The following is an 18,202-nucleotide window of genomic DNA, read 5'->3' on the forward strand; positions in this document are numbered from 1 at the left end:
ATCAGAAATAAATCATTTACTGAGTGCTATGGAGTAAGGTGTACCCCTTAATATTATAAGCCCTCGTTTTACAGATGAGAAAGCCAAGGCACAGATGTAACACAACAAAATAGCAGGTAAAAAGTGACTCGTATGTAGTAGGCACTCAAAAATGAAAACCTTTTCTCTTATACTCAAACTCTTTTGAGATCGGGAAGTTATTCTGGATGGAGGAAGAAGCCATGAACCAATGAACGCTGCAGCTTCTAGAAGCTGTAAAGGGGTAGGAAACGGATTCTTTCCAAGACCCTCCAGAGAAAACGCAGCCCTGCCAGCACCTTGACTTAGCCCAGTAAGACCTATTCTGGAATTCTGACTTCCAGAGTTCTAAGATAATAGATTTATTTTGTCTTAAGCCACTAAGTTTCTGGTAATTTGTTACAGCAGACATAGGAAACTAATATAGAAGTCTGAGTTAAAAAAAATTCAGATAAAATTACTTGGGAAACACTTTATTGCACAAAATTTACATTTGTTGTATATGAAAAGCATGGCAAAAACAACCTTTTGTTAATCCATTTTTCTTTGCGATTTTTCTGTGAAAAGTAAAAATTTCCTAATACATTCTTTTTATATAGTTGTTTAACAGGTGTGTTGGTAGTGTGTGTCTTGGGACATGAGGTATAAAACTGAAAACAGATCAGAAAAGCGCAGGGGGAAGACCACTGCCAAAGAGTAACCTCCAGGAACTCGGCATTTTCCATGGCAAGGCAGATGCTGAGGGGTCATCACACTGCAATTGAAGAACAAAATATTGTAATCCTTCAACTTTATCACTAAATCTCCTTTTAACACATATTACAAAACTCTTCCTTTGTTGTTGTTGTTCCTTTTGGTTTTGACACTTATAGCTGTGATTTATTGTAAGGAAAAAACAAAGTAATACATTTCTGTGTCTTTATATCAGCTGAAGATAAAATCTCCTCCATTTCCAAACCATAAAGATACGAACCAGAAAGGCTATAAATAGAGTCCATGGAGCAAAATCAAATTCAAAAGAAATAGTGGTTAAAAAAAAAATCAGTGCTGTGTGATTTGTATCAATTTGTTCTTCAAAAAAGCATGAATTAAAAAGACAGTCACCTACCATGTAAAGTAGGCTTAGGTTACTTCTGTTATGCCTAAAGGATAACTGATATCCCCAGGTGTCATGCTCTTATTTCATAATAGAGAAAAGTATTTTAATTATAATGCATATTGAATAGCTAAAGTATTGCTCACAAAGCTATACCTTTTGCTTAAAAAAAAAAAAGAAAAACCTGAATTCCAAAGAGGACTTGTTTATCCTTATAAAAAGCTGCCTGGTATAATTAATGCAACACTAAGAATGAATACAACGAAGTACTTAAGATTTTCCCTTTTTTTTGAAAATCAGCCTTAATGAAACAACTGCAAACAACAGGTTGCTTAGCTGTCTTCTTTTGAAAAGTTCAGCTAACTTAAATTTTATATAAAGATGTCTAAATTTAACATAAACTTTCACTTATTTGGTCTACTTATATAGTATGTAAAAAATGCAAGTTTATGAATACATAACTAGAGAAATCAGAGACTTAAGCTTTAGTGAAACTTACACATGGTTTGATTATCTGAAGCCATTCATTAAGATATTCAACAAGACCTAACGCATCTGGGATATTGTCTCCTTCTGAAACGAATTTCAGCAGAATCACCATTGGGATTTCTTTAGAACAGCTGCAACAATTAAAAAGAATAATTAGATATTCTTCTACTGATACAAGATGATGGTTCCAGTGTGCCTGTTTTTATAGCTGAGATAATCTACCAGGTTTTAGGCAAGGAGATTCCACATCACAAGATCACTTATCTATCTTCTATTTGTAGGGACAAAACTAGGAACCATGTAACACCCACCCTGGGCACATGAATGTTGCTGCCCCACACCAAGATTTGTGCTGGAAAATTAAAAGAACATCAATTTTGTGAGAAATATCTGTAAATAGCATGAATTTTAAAGCTACAGATGGTAGAGTTGTAGTATCTTGCAGATACAAACATTTAATTCAAAATGTTTAATTCAAAACAGAATTTAATTCAAAACAGAAAACAGAATTTAATTCAAAACAGAAAACAGACCAAGAAATTAGTAGTGGTAGTTTCTTCTGGGTGACAGAACTGAGTATTTAAAATATTGTTTCTTTCGACTATTCTACATTTTCAAAATGTTCTATGAGGAATGTGTCTTTCATAGTATTTTGTCTAGTGTTGCTAACTTTGTGGGCAAAGTTAACAGCTGCCCAGAGGTTGTTCTCTGCCCTAACGGTTTCACCCTATACTTGTGAGCTCAGGGTTGAGGAGGGCTCAGGCAGGCCCCAGGGCTCTTCCCCCAGCAGCTGTCCCCCTCTGGTTCTCTGCCTCATACTCTCCAGCTGTGTCAGCCGCCCCAACTCTGGTCTCCAGTCCCCTCGACTTAGCAAGATGGCTGCACTCTGCCTGGGTCCCCCCACCCCATGCTGCAGTCCAGCAGGAAGCTGGGGCAACAGCAGGACTCTACTGCTTTCTCCCAGGCTTCACAGCTGTGTGCTGCATGGTGTCCAATGTCTGATGAACAGTTGTTTCATCAATGTTGTCCAGTTTCCAATTGTTTATGACAGGAGGGCAAGTCTGCTATCAGCTACTCTGACACGGTCAGAAGCAAAGATAGGAGACTGACTTGCAAAGAAGCAAGAAGTCAGTTTGAAGGGGCAGAGTGCCAGGGGAGCGCGAAGACAGCAGGATCCCCCTTCCCCCACGGAGAAGGGCGAGACCAGCAAGGACATACAGGAAGCGACGTGGGGCCAACTCTGGCAAACCGGGCAGGTTGTTGCAAAGGAGACAAGAGGAGAAAAGGAGAGGGAACAAAAGCATGGAAGAATGTGACAGCTCTGGGGACACTGTGAGGGCCAGGAGGCCAGCATCTGTGCAGAGTGCACCCAGGAGGCCAGGGCAGAGGGGCCTGGAGGGCTCTGGATGGCACATTGCGGAGGATGAACCAGATTCTGCAAAAGGCAAGTAAAACTGCTGATGGATTTTTACTCAGGGAGTCTTGTGATCAGTTTTGCATTTTAGAAAGTTAATTCCAGCATCGCTGCTGAGGTGGTCAGGGCAGGTCAGAATGAGGCAGTAGGGGATCGATCAAGAGACCCTGACAGCAGCTGCTGTGGCCTGGACTGTGTCCCTCCAGAATCTACAAGTGGAAGCCTCACCCACAGGCAACTGTATCTGGGGGCAGGAGGTTTAGGAGGTAATTCAGTGAAAGGTCACAGGAGGGGGCCCTAATCTGATGGGACCATGGCCTTACAGGGAGAGAAGGAGCTCTCTCTCTGCTGAGTGAGGACACAGCCAGAAGGTGGCCGTCTGCAGGCCAGGAAGAGGGCCCTCCCCAGAACCTGACCAGGCCAGCACCCTGACCTCCAGCCTCCAGAGCTGTGAGCAAATACATTTCTGTTGTTTAAGCCCCGCAGTCTATGGTCTGACAGAAGTGCAGGCCACGGGTGATGTGGCCTGAATGGAGCGAGAGAATGATTCAGAGCTGGTGGTTTGCAGGGCAGGTGTGGAGAATAACCAGGTGGCCAGGGCTTCTAGGCTGTGGTAAGAAAAGAGGTGAAATAATATATTATACTAAAGGGCATAAGCTAGACAGGGAAAGAAGTGAAAACACGAATGGAAGATAGGCTAGGAAAAAAGAGAAGTTGAAGGAAATGATGGTTTTAATAAGAGCATAGATTTTCAGGTATAAAACAGGAGTTATTTAATGAGTACAGATCTTCTATTTAGAACGATGACAAAGTTCTGAAAGTGGATGGTGGTGATGGGTACACAACAATGAATGTACTGAATGTCACTTAATTGTATACTTAAAAATGGTTAATTTAATGTTATGTACATCTCACCACCACCACCACTGCAAAGAGGACTGCAGAGGTTGCACAGAATATGTATTAGGACCCCTAACATGACACACATAATAAAGCATTAAATATGGCTTTTCAGGAACCAATTCTATAACCACATTTCAATCTTTCCCCTGAATGTAACACGGTACCTATTTAATGAAGACATCTTCAGAGTTCCAGTAAGTACTCCAAACACTATCCCAGTTATCTTACTTTCATTTTCAGATAAGATGGGCAGCAAATACACAGGTAAGCTCACCCTTCGTCATAGAGTGTTTTTGTGATACCTCCTCCAGGAATACGGACGCAAAACTCAGAATCGTCTATTTCAGGAATGCATGGGCTTTTTTCCATTTCTTCCCAGTTAAGGCTCTGTATTTTATTCTGAACACTTTTTTGCATGGAAGGTGTAAGTAGGTACCTGAAGGGAGTACTGGAAACAATCATATAATTAACTAAAAACTCACAAATACGTACATTAAGACAATTAACAGTTTTAGCAAAAATTATCTTGTCCTCCATATATTCTGCTGCACAAAGCAAAACACGCGTTTCAGCAGTCTATGGAAGAGCAACATGTAAAAATATTGCTCTGACTTGCTATTTACAAATTTAGGGGAGAGCGTAGACAGGAAAACTTAACCCAAGGCCAGGCCAGCGTGAAGATGTCCACAGCCACGCTCCCACCAGGCCCACTGTGAGAGTCCCAGAAACTAAGTCTAGTCTTGAAAGGTTACTCTTGGCTAATAATTTCTTCATCAGAATTTTACAGGTGAAGAAATGATAATGCAATAAACTAGTTTAGATTTCTAAGTCTTGGATGCTTTGTCTTCTATTTAAGAACTCAATCTGACATGCCTGGGAGCTATACTTAAAGGCAACTGGAGTTCTGCAAATACAAATGGTTGAATATATGGAAATAAACAGATCCAGTCTTTGAAAAGCAATCAACCAATAAACATCAGGTACCCTTTCTCCTTTCCCTTCATCAGCTGAGGTTTGTGGCACTGCCAGGCACGTGATACCACACAGCAGAGCACAGCTCCAGAACCATTCCCGCCTTTACCCTAGGATCCCAGTGCCGCAGCCCTGGGAACGTCAAGGGCCCCCCACCTCTACTCCTCCTAGCTCATGTTCTTTACCTCCTTCTTTCTAAATTCCAGGGAGGACAGGAAAGGATATACATGGCTTTAAAATTTTATTTTAACCTTTTAATAGAGAAATCATCCTAATAACTGTATAAATCATAGCAAAATACTTTTCCAAAGACACAGACATACCTGCGGAGCTGGAGGTCATTACAGTGATACGAGTGGCTGCTTGAAAGAACAACAACTTTGGCACAGTTGCTGCTTTTCACCCAGGAAAGCAGTTTCTCACAGAATGACTTTGATTTATACTTTGTATACCATTGAAAGAATAAAACAAAAATAGAAAAGTTAGGTCCTAGAGTTATAATAAGAGTAGTCTATATAGTATTTCACCCACGTTATGTGATGATATATAGTTTATATATATTAAAATTATAATTATTTTTAGATCCACTTACTGTCCTTAGACTGAAGGTGAAAGATGAGGAGCAACGACTGTTTTTTTATTTTTATTTTTTAACATCTTTATTGGAGTAGAATTGCTTTACAATGGTGCGTTAGTTTCTGCTTTATAACAAAGTGAATCAGTTATACATATACATACATCCCCATATCTCTTCCCTCTTGTGTCTCCCTCCCACACTCCCTATCCCACCCCAGGGTGGTCACAAAGCACAAAGCTGATCTCCCTGTGCTATGCGGCTGCTTCCCACTAGCTATCTACCTTACGTTTGGTAGTGTATATATGTCCATGCCACTCTCTCACTTTGTCCCAGCTTACCCTTCCCCCTCCCCATATCCTCAAGTCCATTCTCAAGTAGGTCTTTGTCTTTATTCCCGTCTTGCCCCTAGGTTCTTCGTGACCATTTTTTTTTGTTTTTTTAGATTCTATATATGTGTTAGCATATGGTATTTGTTTTTCTCTTTCTGACTTACTCCACTCTGTATGACAGACTCTAGGTCCATCCACGTCTCTACAAATGACTCAATTTTCTTTTTATGGCCGAATAATATTCCATTGTATATATGTGCAACATCTTCTTTATCCATTCATCTGTCGATGGGTTAGGTTGCTTCCAAGTCCTGGCTATTGAAAACAGAGCTGCAATGAACATTGTGGCACATGACTCTTTTGAATTATGGTTTTCTCAGGGTGTGTGTGTATACATATATATATATAGTGGGATTGCTGGGTGGTATGGTAGTTCTATTTTTAGTTTTTTAAGGAACCTCCATACTGTTCTCCATAGCGGCTGTATCAATTTACATTCCCACCAACAGTGCAAGAGGGTTCCCTTTTCTCCACACCCTCTCCAGCATTTGCTGTTTGTAGATTTTTTGATGATGGCCATTCTGACCGGTGTGAGGTGATATCTCATTGTAGTTTTGATTTGCATTTCTCTAAATGATTAGTGATGTTGAGCATCCTTTCATGTGTTTGTTGGCAATCTGTATATCTTCTTTGGAGAAATGTCTATTTCGGTCTTTTGCCCATTTTTGGATTTTTTTTTGACATTGAGCTGCATGAGCTGCTTGTATATTTTGGAGATTAATCCTTTGTCAGTTGCTTCATTTGCAAATATTTTCTCCCATTCTGAGGGTTGTCTTTTCATCTTACGGTTTCCTTTGCCATGCAAAAGCTTTTAACTTTCATTAGGTCCCATTTGTTTATTTTTGTTTTTATTTCCATTTCTCCAGGAGGTGGGTCAAAAAGGATCTTGTTGTGATTTATGTCATGGAGTGTTCTGCCTATGTTTTCCTCTGCCTATGTTTTCCTCTAAGAGTTTTATAGTGTCTGGCCTTATATTTAGGTCTTTAATCCATTTTGAGTTTACTTTTGTGTATGGTGTTAGGGAGTGTGCTAATTTCATTCTTTTACATGTAGCTGTCCAGTTTTCCCAGCACCACTTACTGAAGAGGCTGTTCACGGTATATTCTTGCCTCCTTTATCAAAGATAAGGTGACCATAGGTGTGTGGGTTTAGCTCTGGGCTCTCTATCCTGTTCCATTGATCTATATTTCTGTTTTTGTGCCAGTACCATACTCTCTTGATTACTGTAGCTTTCTAGTATAGTCTGAAGTCAGGGAGCCTGATTCCTCCAGCTCCATTTTTCGTTCTCAAGATTGCTTTGGCTATTCGGGGTCTTTTGTGTTTCCATACAAATTGTGAAATTTTTTGTTCTAGTTCTGTGAAAAATGCCATTGGTAGTTTGATAGGGATTGCACTGAATCTGTAGATTGCTTTGGGTAGTAGAGTCATTTTCACAATGTTGATTCTTCCAATCCAAGAACATGGTATATCTCTACATCTGTCTGTATCATCTTTAATTTCTTTCATCAGTGTCTTATAGTTTTCTGCATACAGGTGTTTTGTCTCCTTAGGTAGATTTATTCCTAGGTATTTTACTCTTTTTGTTGCAATGGTAAATGGGAGTGTTTCCTTAATTTCTCTGTCAGATTTTTCATCATTAGTGTATAGGAATGCAAGAGATTTCTGTGCATTAATTTTGTATCCTGCTACTTTACCAAATTCATTGATTAGCTCTAGTAGTTTTCTGGTAGCATCTTTAGGATTCTTTCTCTATGTATAGTACGTCATCTGCAAACAGTGACCGTTTTACTTCTTTTTTTCCAATTTGGATTCCTTCTTTTTCTTTTTCTTCTGATTGCTGTGGCTAAAACTTCCAAAACTATGTTGAATAATAGTGGTGAGAGTGAGCAACCTTGCCTTGTTCCTGATCTTAGTGGAAATGGTTTCAGTTTTTCACCACTGAGAATGATGTTGGCTGTGGGTTTGTCATATATGGCCTTTATTATGTTGAGGTAAGTTCCTTCTATGCCTACTTTCTGGAGGATTTTTATCATAAATGGGTGTTGAATTTTGTTGAAACCGTTTCTGCATCTAATGAGATGATTATATGGTTTTTCTCCTTCAAATTGTTAACATGGTTTATCACATTGATTGATTTACATATATTGAAGAATCCTTGCATTCCTGGGATAAACCCCACTTGATCATGGTGTATGATCCTTTTAATGTGCTGTTGGATTCTGTTTGCTAGTATTTTGTTCAGGACTTTTGCATCTATGTTCATCAGTGATACTGGCCTGTAGCTTTCTTTTTTTGTGGCATCTTTGTCTGGTTTTGGTATCAGGGTGATGGTGGCCTCATAGAATGAGTTTGGGAGTGTTCCTCCCTCTGCTATATTTTGGAAGAGTTTGCGAAGGATAGGTGTTAGCTCTTCTCTAAATGTTTGATAGAATTCGCATGTGAAGCCATCTGGTCCTGGGCTTTTGTTTGTTGGAAGATTTTTAATCACAGTTTCAATTTCAGTGCTTGTAATTGGTCTGTTTATATTTTCTATTTCTTCCTGATTCAGTCTCGGAAGGTTGTGCTTTTCTAAGAATTTGTCCATTTCTTCCAGGTTGTCCCTTTTATTGGCATATAGGTGCCTGTAGTTATCTCTCATGAGCAACCAAACCAAAAAACAAATCCACCAATGATAACATGCACTAAAAACTATACTAAAAAAACCCCCCAAAACCAAAAAATGCTCAGTCAGAACCCTAGGACAAATGGCAAAAGCAAAGCTATACAGACAAAACCACACAAAGAAGCATACACATACACACTCAGAAAAAGAGAAAAAGGAAAAAAAATATATATATATAAAAATAAAAAAAGAGAGCAACCAAATCAATAAACAAATCTACCAATGATAATAAGCTCTAAATACTAAACTAAGATAAACATAAAACCAGAAACAAATTAGATGCAGAAAGCAAACCCCAAGCCTACAGTTGCTACCAAAGTCCACTGCTTCAATTTTGGGATGATTCGTTGTCTATTCAGGTATTCCAGAGATGCAGGGTACATCAAGTTGATTGTGGAGATTTAACCCGCTGCTCCTGAGGCTGCTGGGAGAGATTTCCCTTTCTCTTCTTTGTTCACACAGCTCCTGGGGTTCAGCTTTGGATTTGACCCTGCTTCTGTGTGTAGGTCGCGTGAGGGCATCTTTTCCCCACCCAGACAGGACAGGGTTAAAGAAGTGGCTGCTTAGGGGGCTCTGGCTCACTCAAGCCGGGGGGAGGGAGGGGTATGGAATGTGGGGCGAGCCTGTGGTGGCAGAGGCTGGCGTGATGTTGCAACAGCCTGAGGCATGCCATGTGTTCTCCTGGGGAAGCTGTCCCTGGATCACAAGACCCTGGCAGTGGTGGGTCACACAGGCTCCCGGGAGGGGAGGTGTGTAGAGTGACCTGTGCTTGCACACAGGCTTCTTGGTGGCTGCAGCAGTAGCCTTAGCATCTCATGCCCGTCTCTGGGGTCCGCACTGATAGCCGCGGCTCACGCCCATCTCTGGAGGTTGTTTAGGTGGTGCTCTGAATCCCCTCTCCTTGCGCATCCCAAAACAATGGTCTCTTGCATCTTAGGCAGGTCCAGAGTTTTCCCCGGACTCCCTTCCTGTTAGCTGTGGCACACTAGCCCCCTTCAGGCTGTCTTCACGCAGCCAACACCAGTCCTCTCCCTGGGATCTGACCTCCGATGCCCAAGCCTTAGCTCCCAGCCCCCATGCACCCCAGCGGGTGAGCAGACAAGCCTCTCAGGCTGGTGAGTGCTGGTCGGCACCGATCCTCAGTGCGGGAACCTCTCCACTTTGCCCTCTGCACCCCTGTTGCTGTGCTCTCCTCTGTGGCTCCAAAGCTTCCCCCCAGCCACCCCCCCGTCTCCGCCAGTGAAGGGGCTGCCTAGTGTGTGGAAACTTTTCCTCCTTCACAGCTCCCTCCCAGAGGTGCAGGTCCCACCCCTATTCTTTTGTCTCTGTTTTTCCTTTTTTCTTTTGCCCTACCCAGGTACATGGGGGAGTTTCTTGCCTTTTGGGAAGTCTGAGGTCTTCTGCCAGAGTTCAGTAGGTGTTCTGTAGGAGTTGTTCCACATGTAGATGTAGTGATGTAGTTTTGATGTACTTGTGGGGAGGAAGGTGATCACTACATCTTACTCCTCCACCATCTTTTTTCTGTACGTGGTCCTCTCACTGTTGTGGCCTCTCCCGTTGCGGAGCACAGGCTCCGGACGCGCAGGCTCAGCGGCCATGGCTCACAGGCCCAGCCGCTCCGCAGCATGTGGGATCTTCCCAGACCGGGGCACGAACCCGTGTCCCCTGCATCAGCAGGCGGACTCTCAACCACTGCGCCACCAGGGAAGCCCTCCTCCACCATCTTGAAGGCACCTCACAATGACTATTTATTTTATCTTTACAACTAGAGATAAGCTAAGTGTGAGGAATCTATATTTCAATTTCCCAGTTCTGTACTTCAGTGATCTATTGTTACTCAAAAACCACCACATGGTTATCTATGAGACGTTCTTGCCAGAAATTTCTGCCCCAAATCTGATCAGAAAGAAACAGGTGAATCCAGAAGGCTGAATATCTGGCCTGGGTCCCTCAGAGGAGTCAATATTGTGAATCACAGAAAGAGGAGGGCAGCGCTACATTGAACACCAAATGAAAAGATGTAACAGACTAAGGCAACACACAAACCTTGCCTGGATCCAGAATTGAAGGATATCTGGGGAACAACTGGGGAATTTGAATATGCCGAATGCTAGTACTTAATAATTCACTGAATGCTGACTTTCTAGGTGTGTGGCAGTGTGTGGTTGTGAGGTTGTGTGTGAAGAAGAGTCTCCTTCTTGTATGGAGTGAGCAACATGATGTCAGCAGCCTCCTTTTGGACTGTTTGGCAGGAGGAAACTGCGTGTACTTGCGCAAAGAGAATCAAGCAGGTGTGGCAAGATGTGAACAGGTGACTGATCTGGGATCTGGGTCATAAAATTTGGGGGGAAACCCCACTTTATGGAAACTCTTTTCAGAGACTGCTAATAAAATAATTATTCAATAAAATTTTAAATGCAGGTAAGAAATGGCTACCTTTTAAAAACAGAAGGGCAGTTCATGTCTTGGTTAAGAGAGGCCAGCTCCAGAGCCAGGCTGCCGGGTCTAGAATGCTGGCTCTACCCATGGACCACACGGCTTGAGCAAGCTGCCTGAGCTTCTGTTGTTCTGATTTCTCACTTGTAAAATGAAGATAATTAGCATCTGCCTCCTAGGATTGTTGTGAGCACTGAGTAGAGCAACATGCTTGAAGTATTTAGAGTATTATTGGTGCAAAGAATCTATGCTCAAAAAATGTCTGCTACTTTGAAATCACTCTTTATTTACATCTATCAACAATTTCAGGGACTTCCCTGGTGGTGCAGTGGTTAAGAATCTGCCTGCCAATGCAGGGGACACAGGTTCGAGCCCTGGTCCGGGAAGATCCCACATGCCGTGGAGCAACTAAGCCCGTGCGCCACAACTACTGAGCCTGTACTCTAGAGCCCGCAAGCCACAACTACTGAGCCTGCGTGCCACAACTACCAAAGTCCATGCGCCTAGAGCCTGTGCTCTGCAACAAGAGAAGCCACTGCAATGAGAAGCCGAGCAGCCCCCGCCCAAAGCCTGCACACCGCAACCAAGAGTAGCCCCTGCTCACCACAACTAGAGAAAGCCCACATGCAGCAACGAAGACCCAACACAGCCAATAAATGAAAAAAAAATTTTTTTTAATTTCATTTCGAAGTGTCTGAACTGTCCATCTTACTTGAACTTACACTGATATTAGGAAGAGAACAAAAAAGCCACGTGGCACAATGCAAAAATGCTAGCAACTGTCACTGCCAAACTTTGTGTGTAATATTGTTAACTAAGGAAAGAGTGATAAATATTAAAATAACCATAGCTCCATTCATGATAGCCTCAAACTGGAAAAAAATCAAATGCTCCATCAACAGTATGGGTAAATCATGGTTTATTTACACAACAGATTCATGCACAGAGGTGAGAAGGAAGTAACTACCTCTACCTGCAACAATGTGGAAGCACCTCGCAGACAGAATGTGGAGTAAAGGAGGCCAGACGTGAAGAAGTGCACCCGTGAGATCCCGCTCCTACAACATGGTGACTGTGGGGGTGTGTGGAGGGGCCCCCGGGAAGGGGAGACCTTTCTGCCCCCCTGAACAGGTGGTACCTCAATCCACTCTACACCAAGGCTCTGTCTAGAAGCTGAGGATACAGGAGTGAATGACACCTTGTCACTTTTCTCAGGGAACTTCCTTTCTATCAGGTAGGAATTGAGGAGTCATGAAGAAAACTAGCTCAGGATAAGATGAGAGAAAGGGTGCTGGGGGGAGGCCTTTCCGATGAGGGGCAGTTAAGCAAAGACTAAAGGAAGTGAGCCATTCAGGTGTCCAGTGGAAAAGTGGTCCAGGCAGAGAAACTACTGTGAAGACAGACAGGATGAGCTTAATGTGTTTGAACAGCACAGGGTGGCCAGTGTGGCTGGAGCAGGGCAAGCAAGAGGGGGAACAGGGGACAGGTACGCAGGACAGCTGGACGTGGGGCCAGGGACAGAGCTGCCCCACAGACACTCCATGGTAACCAAATGCTCTTTACAGCAGCTGCTCGCCACGCATGGCTGTGGAGAACTTGCAATGTGGCTACTAGGACAGAGGAACTGAATTTTTAATTTTACTTACTTCTAATGAATGAGTCAAAATTTAAACAGCTACATGTGTCTAGTGGCTGCCACGTCAGAGATGTAGGGCCTGTCAGGCCGTGGTGAGGGCTGTGAACTCGCTTTGAGATGGGAAGCTACTGGTGGGTTTGGAAGGCAGAAGTGACATGCTTTGATTGAGATTTAAAGGATCATGGGTGGAGCTGTCTGCGGGGCGGGTGGTGCAGAAGCAGAATCAGGGCATGAGGGAGGGGGTGGCTGGACTGGAGTGGTGGCAGCGGAAGATGAAAGAAGTTGGATTCAGAAAATATTTTCATATATATATAATTTTTATGTAGATGCCACTGGTTTGAAATGTAACTCAAATAGAATAAACCTGTAATATTTATATGCTTAAAGTTTTTCACCAATGCTACCTGAATCGGGAATATATAAGACCCAAGCTAGGGACTTCCCTGGTGGTCCAGAGGTTAAGAATCTGCGTTTCAATGCAGGGGACTCGGGTTCAATCCCTGGTCAGGGAACTAAGATCCCACATGCCGCAGGGCAACTAAGCCCACGTGCCACAACTAGAGAGCCTGCACGCCGTGACTAGAGAGAAGCCCGTGTGCCGCAACTAAGACACGACAAAAGCCAAAAATAAATAAATAAATAAATAAATATTAAAAAAAAAAAAAAGACCCAAGCTATATGTCCCAATTCCTTTCAATATATTCATGAAATAATACTAACAACTCCAAAATTTTATGAGTATTTCTCTATAGAATCAGACCTTGCTTAATGGTATAAACATAAACCAAGAAATGATTTTTGAGTCTTAATGACAATGACTCAGTATTTTCTCATTATATTGCACCTTAATAAACTTAAGAAGGCAAAAATAACATACTAACCTTAATAAAAATGGATCTTAACTGAAGAGCCGCTAGTTTCTTTGAAGGCGATGCATACACTGCAAGTCCGAGAAAATGAAACCAAATGATAGTTAGATTGAAGGAGTCATACAAGTGAAGTGATCATGATAAAAAGCTGAACTAGGAGAACTTCTGTCTCTAAACGTTTTCAATAGTTAAAATATAGAACATATGCACTATATCATTTAGTTAAAACAAAACACTTTAATACCTCAGAATTCACCTGTGGGCTTTATCCTACAGAATACATTCAGTGCTGAAAAGTTAACTGTAAGAAAAGTATCAAAAATTATTTCTCTTCTTTGACTGTAAAACCAGAGAAGTATTCCCCTGGAAATTTCTAGCATTGTGACAAATGACATCATTCTTAAGACCGTTTTTGGTTTCTGATATTCTTTCCTCTTTTCTCTAGAGAACAGCAACAGTCATTGGGATTAGAAGAAGGAAGAATAAAATGCGGCGAATGTTAGCTGTGTAATAAAATACCTGCAATAGGTACATGTGTTCTTTAGTTTTTGAAAGACCTGAAATAACATGCAAAAATTTATGTGAGTCGATGTGTGTGAATTTTTTCTGCAAAAAGGATCCACAATTTTCATCAGATTCTACAAGCGGCCCACTTTACTGATGCTTAAGAGGTCCTGCCCAACTTCACCTCCAAGAATGAGAAGCTCCAAGATGACCCAAGGACAAAATACAGAGTACCTGAGGACATGTGATTAGGCCACTGTGCCAAGGGGTAAGCTTTCAGTTACTGTAAAAAGATTACAAATAACCTTAGACTTGGGCACAGCCTTTGATGGATCACGTCTCTCCTGTTATACAGGTCTTTTTGGGGTTGTCTCGTTGGACTGGTGCACGTGGGGTGGCTGGGGCTGTGCTGCATCAGTGAGTCTGCTGACCACCAGGTATGTGTGGGGCAAAGGAGGCTAGAGCAGGAGGTCTAGGAATTAGGGAAAAGGGCAGGCTGAGCTTTAAAATATAAGATGTACCACTTTCTACAACAGCAACACTTGTGTTCTCCACCAGTGTATCACGAAGGTCTTTTTTTGTTGTTAAGACCCTGTTTTCCAGATCCTTTTTCTTGTCAGGTGATGTAACATTGCCTTTCACGTATTCTAGCCAAAACTATTTAGCTTTTAAATAATCAAGCCTTTATTCCTAACTCCAGTTTCAGAAAATACAGAAACTAGAGGAACATGGCAAATGACACCACAGGAAGCAATCAGACAAACGTAGAAGGTGGGACATTCTACTCGACAATGTGTCCAGTTTTTTCCTTCAGTAAATCAGTTTTGCAAAGAAGGGAAAGAGATTATGTAGGGTAAGAGATTTCAAAGGCACGATAATCAGAAGTACTATGGCCTGGTCTGGACAAACTAACTTTAAAGGACAGTTTTGGGTAAACTGGGCCTCTCTGAATATGGATAGGGTATAGGAAGATATTGCTAATTTTGTTAAATGCAATGGTGTTTTAGCTATGTAAAAAAATGTACTATAAGAGGTGCATACTTACATATTTGGGGGTGGAATGTTGTGATGTCTATAATTTATTTCAAAAAGACACCTCATCTTAAAAAATAAAAAAGTGGATTAAAGAACTGTCTCCAATGGACCTGCTGCCAGTTTGTGTCAGAGGAAAAAGCCAGTGGGTCTTCCGCTGGAGCGAAGGTGCATTAGCAGGTGACGGGGAGGCAGGTCTCTGGGTCAGGCTGCCTTGATTAATCATGGGACCATAACTTCTCTGTGCACTGGTTGCCTGATCTATAAAACCACCCATGGATAGTTGTGAGCATTAAGTGAATTAACACATGTAAATGCACAGTGTTCAGCTCAGAGGAGGTACTCAACAAATGACAGTTGTTACCATTAGTCTAAATATAAAAATTCTAGTTCTACCATTTATAGTCCTTTGTCCTTCAAGGCAATAATTGAAATTATCTAGTGTTAACAAAACCATCTTTCTAAGGTGTATTTCATTATTGCAAGCTAATGACATGGTTAGTAAGACTGACAAAACCCAAAATGCTTCCTCACTTGTTTCTAGGTCCACCTACGGTCTTTCATGCTCCTCTGTCACCTTTGGCTTCTACCTTAAACTGGTAAACCGAAGACTGAGAGGCCAAGGCAGCAGCTGCCCGTCACGCGAGGTAACTGGAGGTTCCTTTGTTTTCCTCTCCTCCTGAGGGGCAGTCTCATCATGAACACAGTGGTCGGGGGCTGTAAACTGTGTGCCCCAACTAACCCAGCTTGACAGTCCAACGAGGAACTGTGGAGACGTACGGCGCGGGAAGAGCCCACACCTACTGCAGTGTTAGGAAACTCCGCCTCTCTGAGCCTCATCAGTGTTACGACAGATTCTACAACGTGACAGGATGGCAAAGGCCTGTGTGAGGTAGCGTATATTAAACATATGGGACTGAGCCCAGTGGAATTCTCTCTCCCTGGTATTAGTGATGCTTACCCATGCCAGTAAGGAGAGAAAATAAAACTGAGGATAAAAGGGGAAAAACCCCACGTTAAACAAATAGGTATCTCAAATTCCATCCAAGGGTACAAATACAACCACATCTCTCAAGGGAGCTGCCATTTAGGAAAGGCTAAGGCCTAAACCAGGGTGTATGCAGGAGAGGAGAACACAGTGTCCTGAACTCTGCACAGAGCCGGTGCCAGGTGCTGCAGGACATACTGGGAGGGTCTGGTTCTGATTTAAAACAACTCTACCTTGTAGGAGAATATAACACACCTTCAGCATTTATACTGAGTTCTGTTGAATTTTCTTCTGCAGTTGCATATGGATTGTTTCCAACCATCGGCACAAGACAATCGGTATAGAAGTAACCAATCTTACACATATTCAGTGTAGAAATAATCAGATCTATTGCAAGCTGGCCAACATTTCCAACAGATACTGCTGGCTGAAACAGTAAAATAATATATTCATTAAGTCAACCAAATTAGCAGCACTTTAAAAAGTTTAGTCAGAAGACAAAAACCACAGCACTGGTACTGCATGCTTACGCTCAGGTGAATCACAGCTGGATTCTGACCCTTTCATTAGCTCCACCTTTCAGACTACTGATTGAACACTTACTGAATACCCCAATGGAATGAATCTTCCATTTCTTCAACCTAACATGGCTTCCCTCTTCACTACTCCACTGTCAAGGGTACCACTAGTATCTTTTGGACATTACTTTCTCTGTGACATTTTTCTTTTTCTTTTTCTTTTGCCAGGTATCTCCTGCAAAAACACTTTTCTTTTGTGATTAATAAATATTTTTCAGGGAGATACTTTGAAAGGAAGTCAAATTTCCTTCCTCAGCACACTATCACATGCTAATTCAAGCATTTTTTGACATTTTATTTCTTTTTTGGCCACGCAGCATGCGAGATCTTAGTTCCTGGACCAGGGATCAAACCCGTGCCCCCTGCAGTGGAAGGGTGAAGTCCTAACCACTGGACCACCAGGGAAGTCCCCATTAATATTTCTTGTGTGCACTATTATGATGAAAATTATCAAAAAGTAACTTTTCTATTACCATCATCCTTTTAAAAAACTAAAATATAATTGACATGTAACATTATATTAATTTCAGTTGTACAACATTGTGATTCGACATCTGTACATACTGCAATATGATCACCTCAACAGGTCTAGTTAGCAACCAACGCCACACAGTCAGAAAAAACTTTTTTTCTTGTGATGAGAACTTTTTAAGATCTACTCTGTTAACAACTTTCAAATGTACAATACAGTATTGACTATAGTCATCATGCTTCGAGTTACATCCCGGGACCTATTTTTGACTAGAGATTTGTACCTTTGACCCCCTTCTCCCATTTTATCCACCCCTGCTGGCAAGCACCAATCTGTTCTCTGTATCTATAAGTTTTTGTTTGTCTGTCTGTCTGTTTTTTAAATTCCAAACATGAAGCTTTTCTTAAGAGGTCCTTGTGTCCCTACCCCTCCCAATAAATCCTAGGGCCTTTCTGTACCTTTTTCAACGTTCTAACCTTATTTATATACATGTGTTTCCAACTAAACTGCAAACTCCTTGAAGACAAGAATCTAGTCTTTTTGTCACATTTTGACACCACAGAACGCTCAATGAGTGAGCAAAAGTCTTTAGCAACCCGTCTGTAGTTTCCTGGCTAATGACAACGATTCGCTAGCTTGAGCCTGACTCCAGAAATAGCTGAGAAAAGGTTTTCCAGGATGAAATGTAAAGCGAATGGCCCGCACGACACCAGCTGAGCACGGGTCACTCCCCAGCACGTTCCACTCTCAGCCACCAGGACTCGGGGCCGTAGACCCGCGCGCGTCCGGGGACCGCCGCTCGGACCCCACCCCGCCCCCTTCCCCGGGGCCGGACTCACCATCAGGAGCGTGCACCCCGCGAGGTCGGGGGCCGAGTCCCCGCAAGGGACGAACATGGTCTAGCCGGCTGCTACAGAGGGAAGAGCCTGCGGCCGGAAGTGCGGGCGGGCGGCGCGCGGGGTCCTACGAGGCCTTCGGCGCGGTTGGGGGGGGGGGTCCTTCGAGGCCCCCGGCGGGGGGTCCTGAGGTGCCCGTGCCACCGCCTGCCGAGGCGGCGCGCGGCAGGGCCTTCGTGGAGGGGCGGTGGCAGGGGCGGCGCCGCGGGGAGCCGGCGGGCACCGCGCGGAGGCGGCGGGCGGGGCCGAGCGGGGGGCGCCGGCCGAGATG

The 18,202-nt window shown here is 42.9% G+C and overlaps 1 protein-coding gene across 1 annotated transcript; it reads right to left on the reverse strand.

Annotated features, from left to right (window-relative positions):
- Positions 1-475: 475 nt before the first annotated feature.
- Positions 476-18,120, reverse strand: PSMG2 (proteasome assembly chaperone 2). The gene is made up of 7 exons (XM_082640173.1): positions 17,875-18,120; positions 16,241-16,412; positions 13,474-13,532; positions 5,216-5,334; positions 4,195-4,368; positions 1,614-1,734; positions 476-772 (listed from the first exon to the last, which is right to left on the reverse strand). Exons 1-7 carry the CDS (start codon positions 17,929-17,931, stop codon positions 680-682), a joined length of 795 nt encoding a protein of 264 aa, XP_082496299.1. The 5' UTR covers positions 17,932-18,120; the 3' UTR covers positions 476-679.
- Positions 18,121-18,202: the final 82 nt, after the last annotated feature.

The sequence above is a fragment of the Mesoplodon mirus genome, assembly GCF_964341445.2.
Source record: "Mesoplodon mirus genome assembly, chromosome: 13".
NCBI lineage: Eukaryota > Metazoa > Chordata > Mammalia > Artiodactyla > Ziphiidae > Mesoplodon > Mesoplodon mirus.

What these genes read in the sequence shown, in the direction of transcription:
- PSMG2 (XM_082640173.1), bottom strand. Translation starts at nt 17,931, where the DNA reads ATGTTCGTCCCTTGCGGGGACTCGGCCCCCGACCTCGCGGGGTGCACG. An exon ending in CGGGGTGCACGCTCCTGATG is followed by an intron (nt 16,413 to 17,874) that starts GTGAGTCCGGCC and finishes TTACTGTTTCAG; the next exon opens with CCAGCAGTATCTGTTGGAAA. An exon ending in TAAGATCCATTTTTATTAAG is followed by an intron (nt 5,335 to 13,473) that starts GTTAGTATGTTA and finishes TGGTATACAAAG; the next exon opens with TATAAATCAAAGTCATTCTG.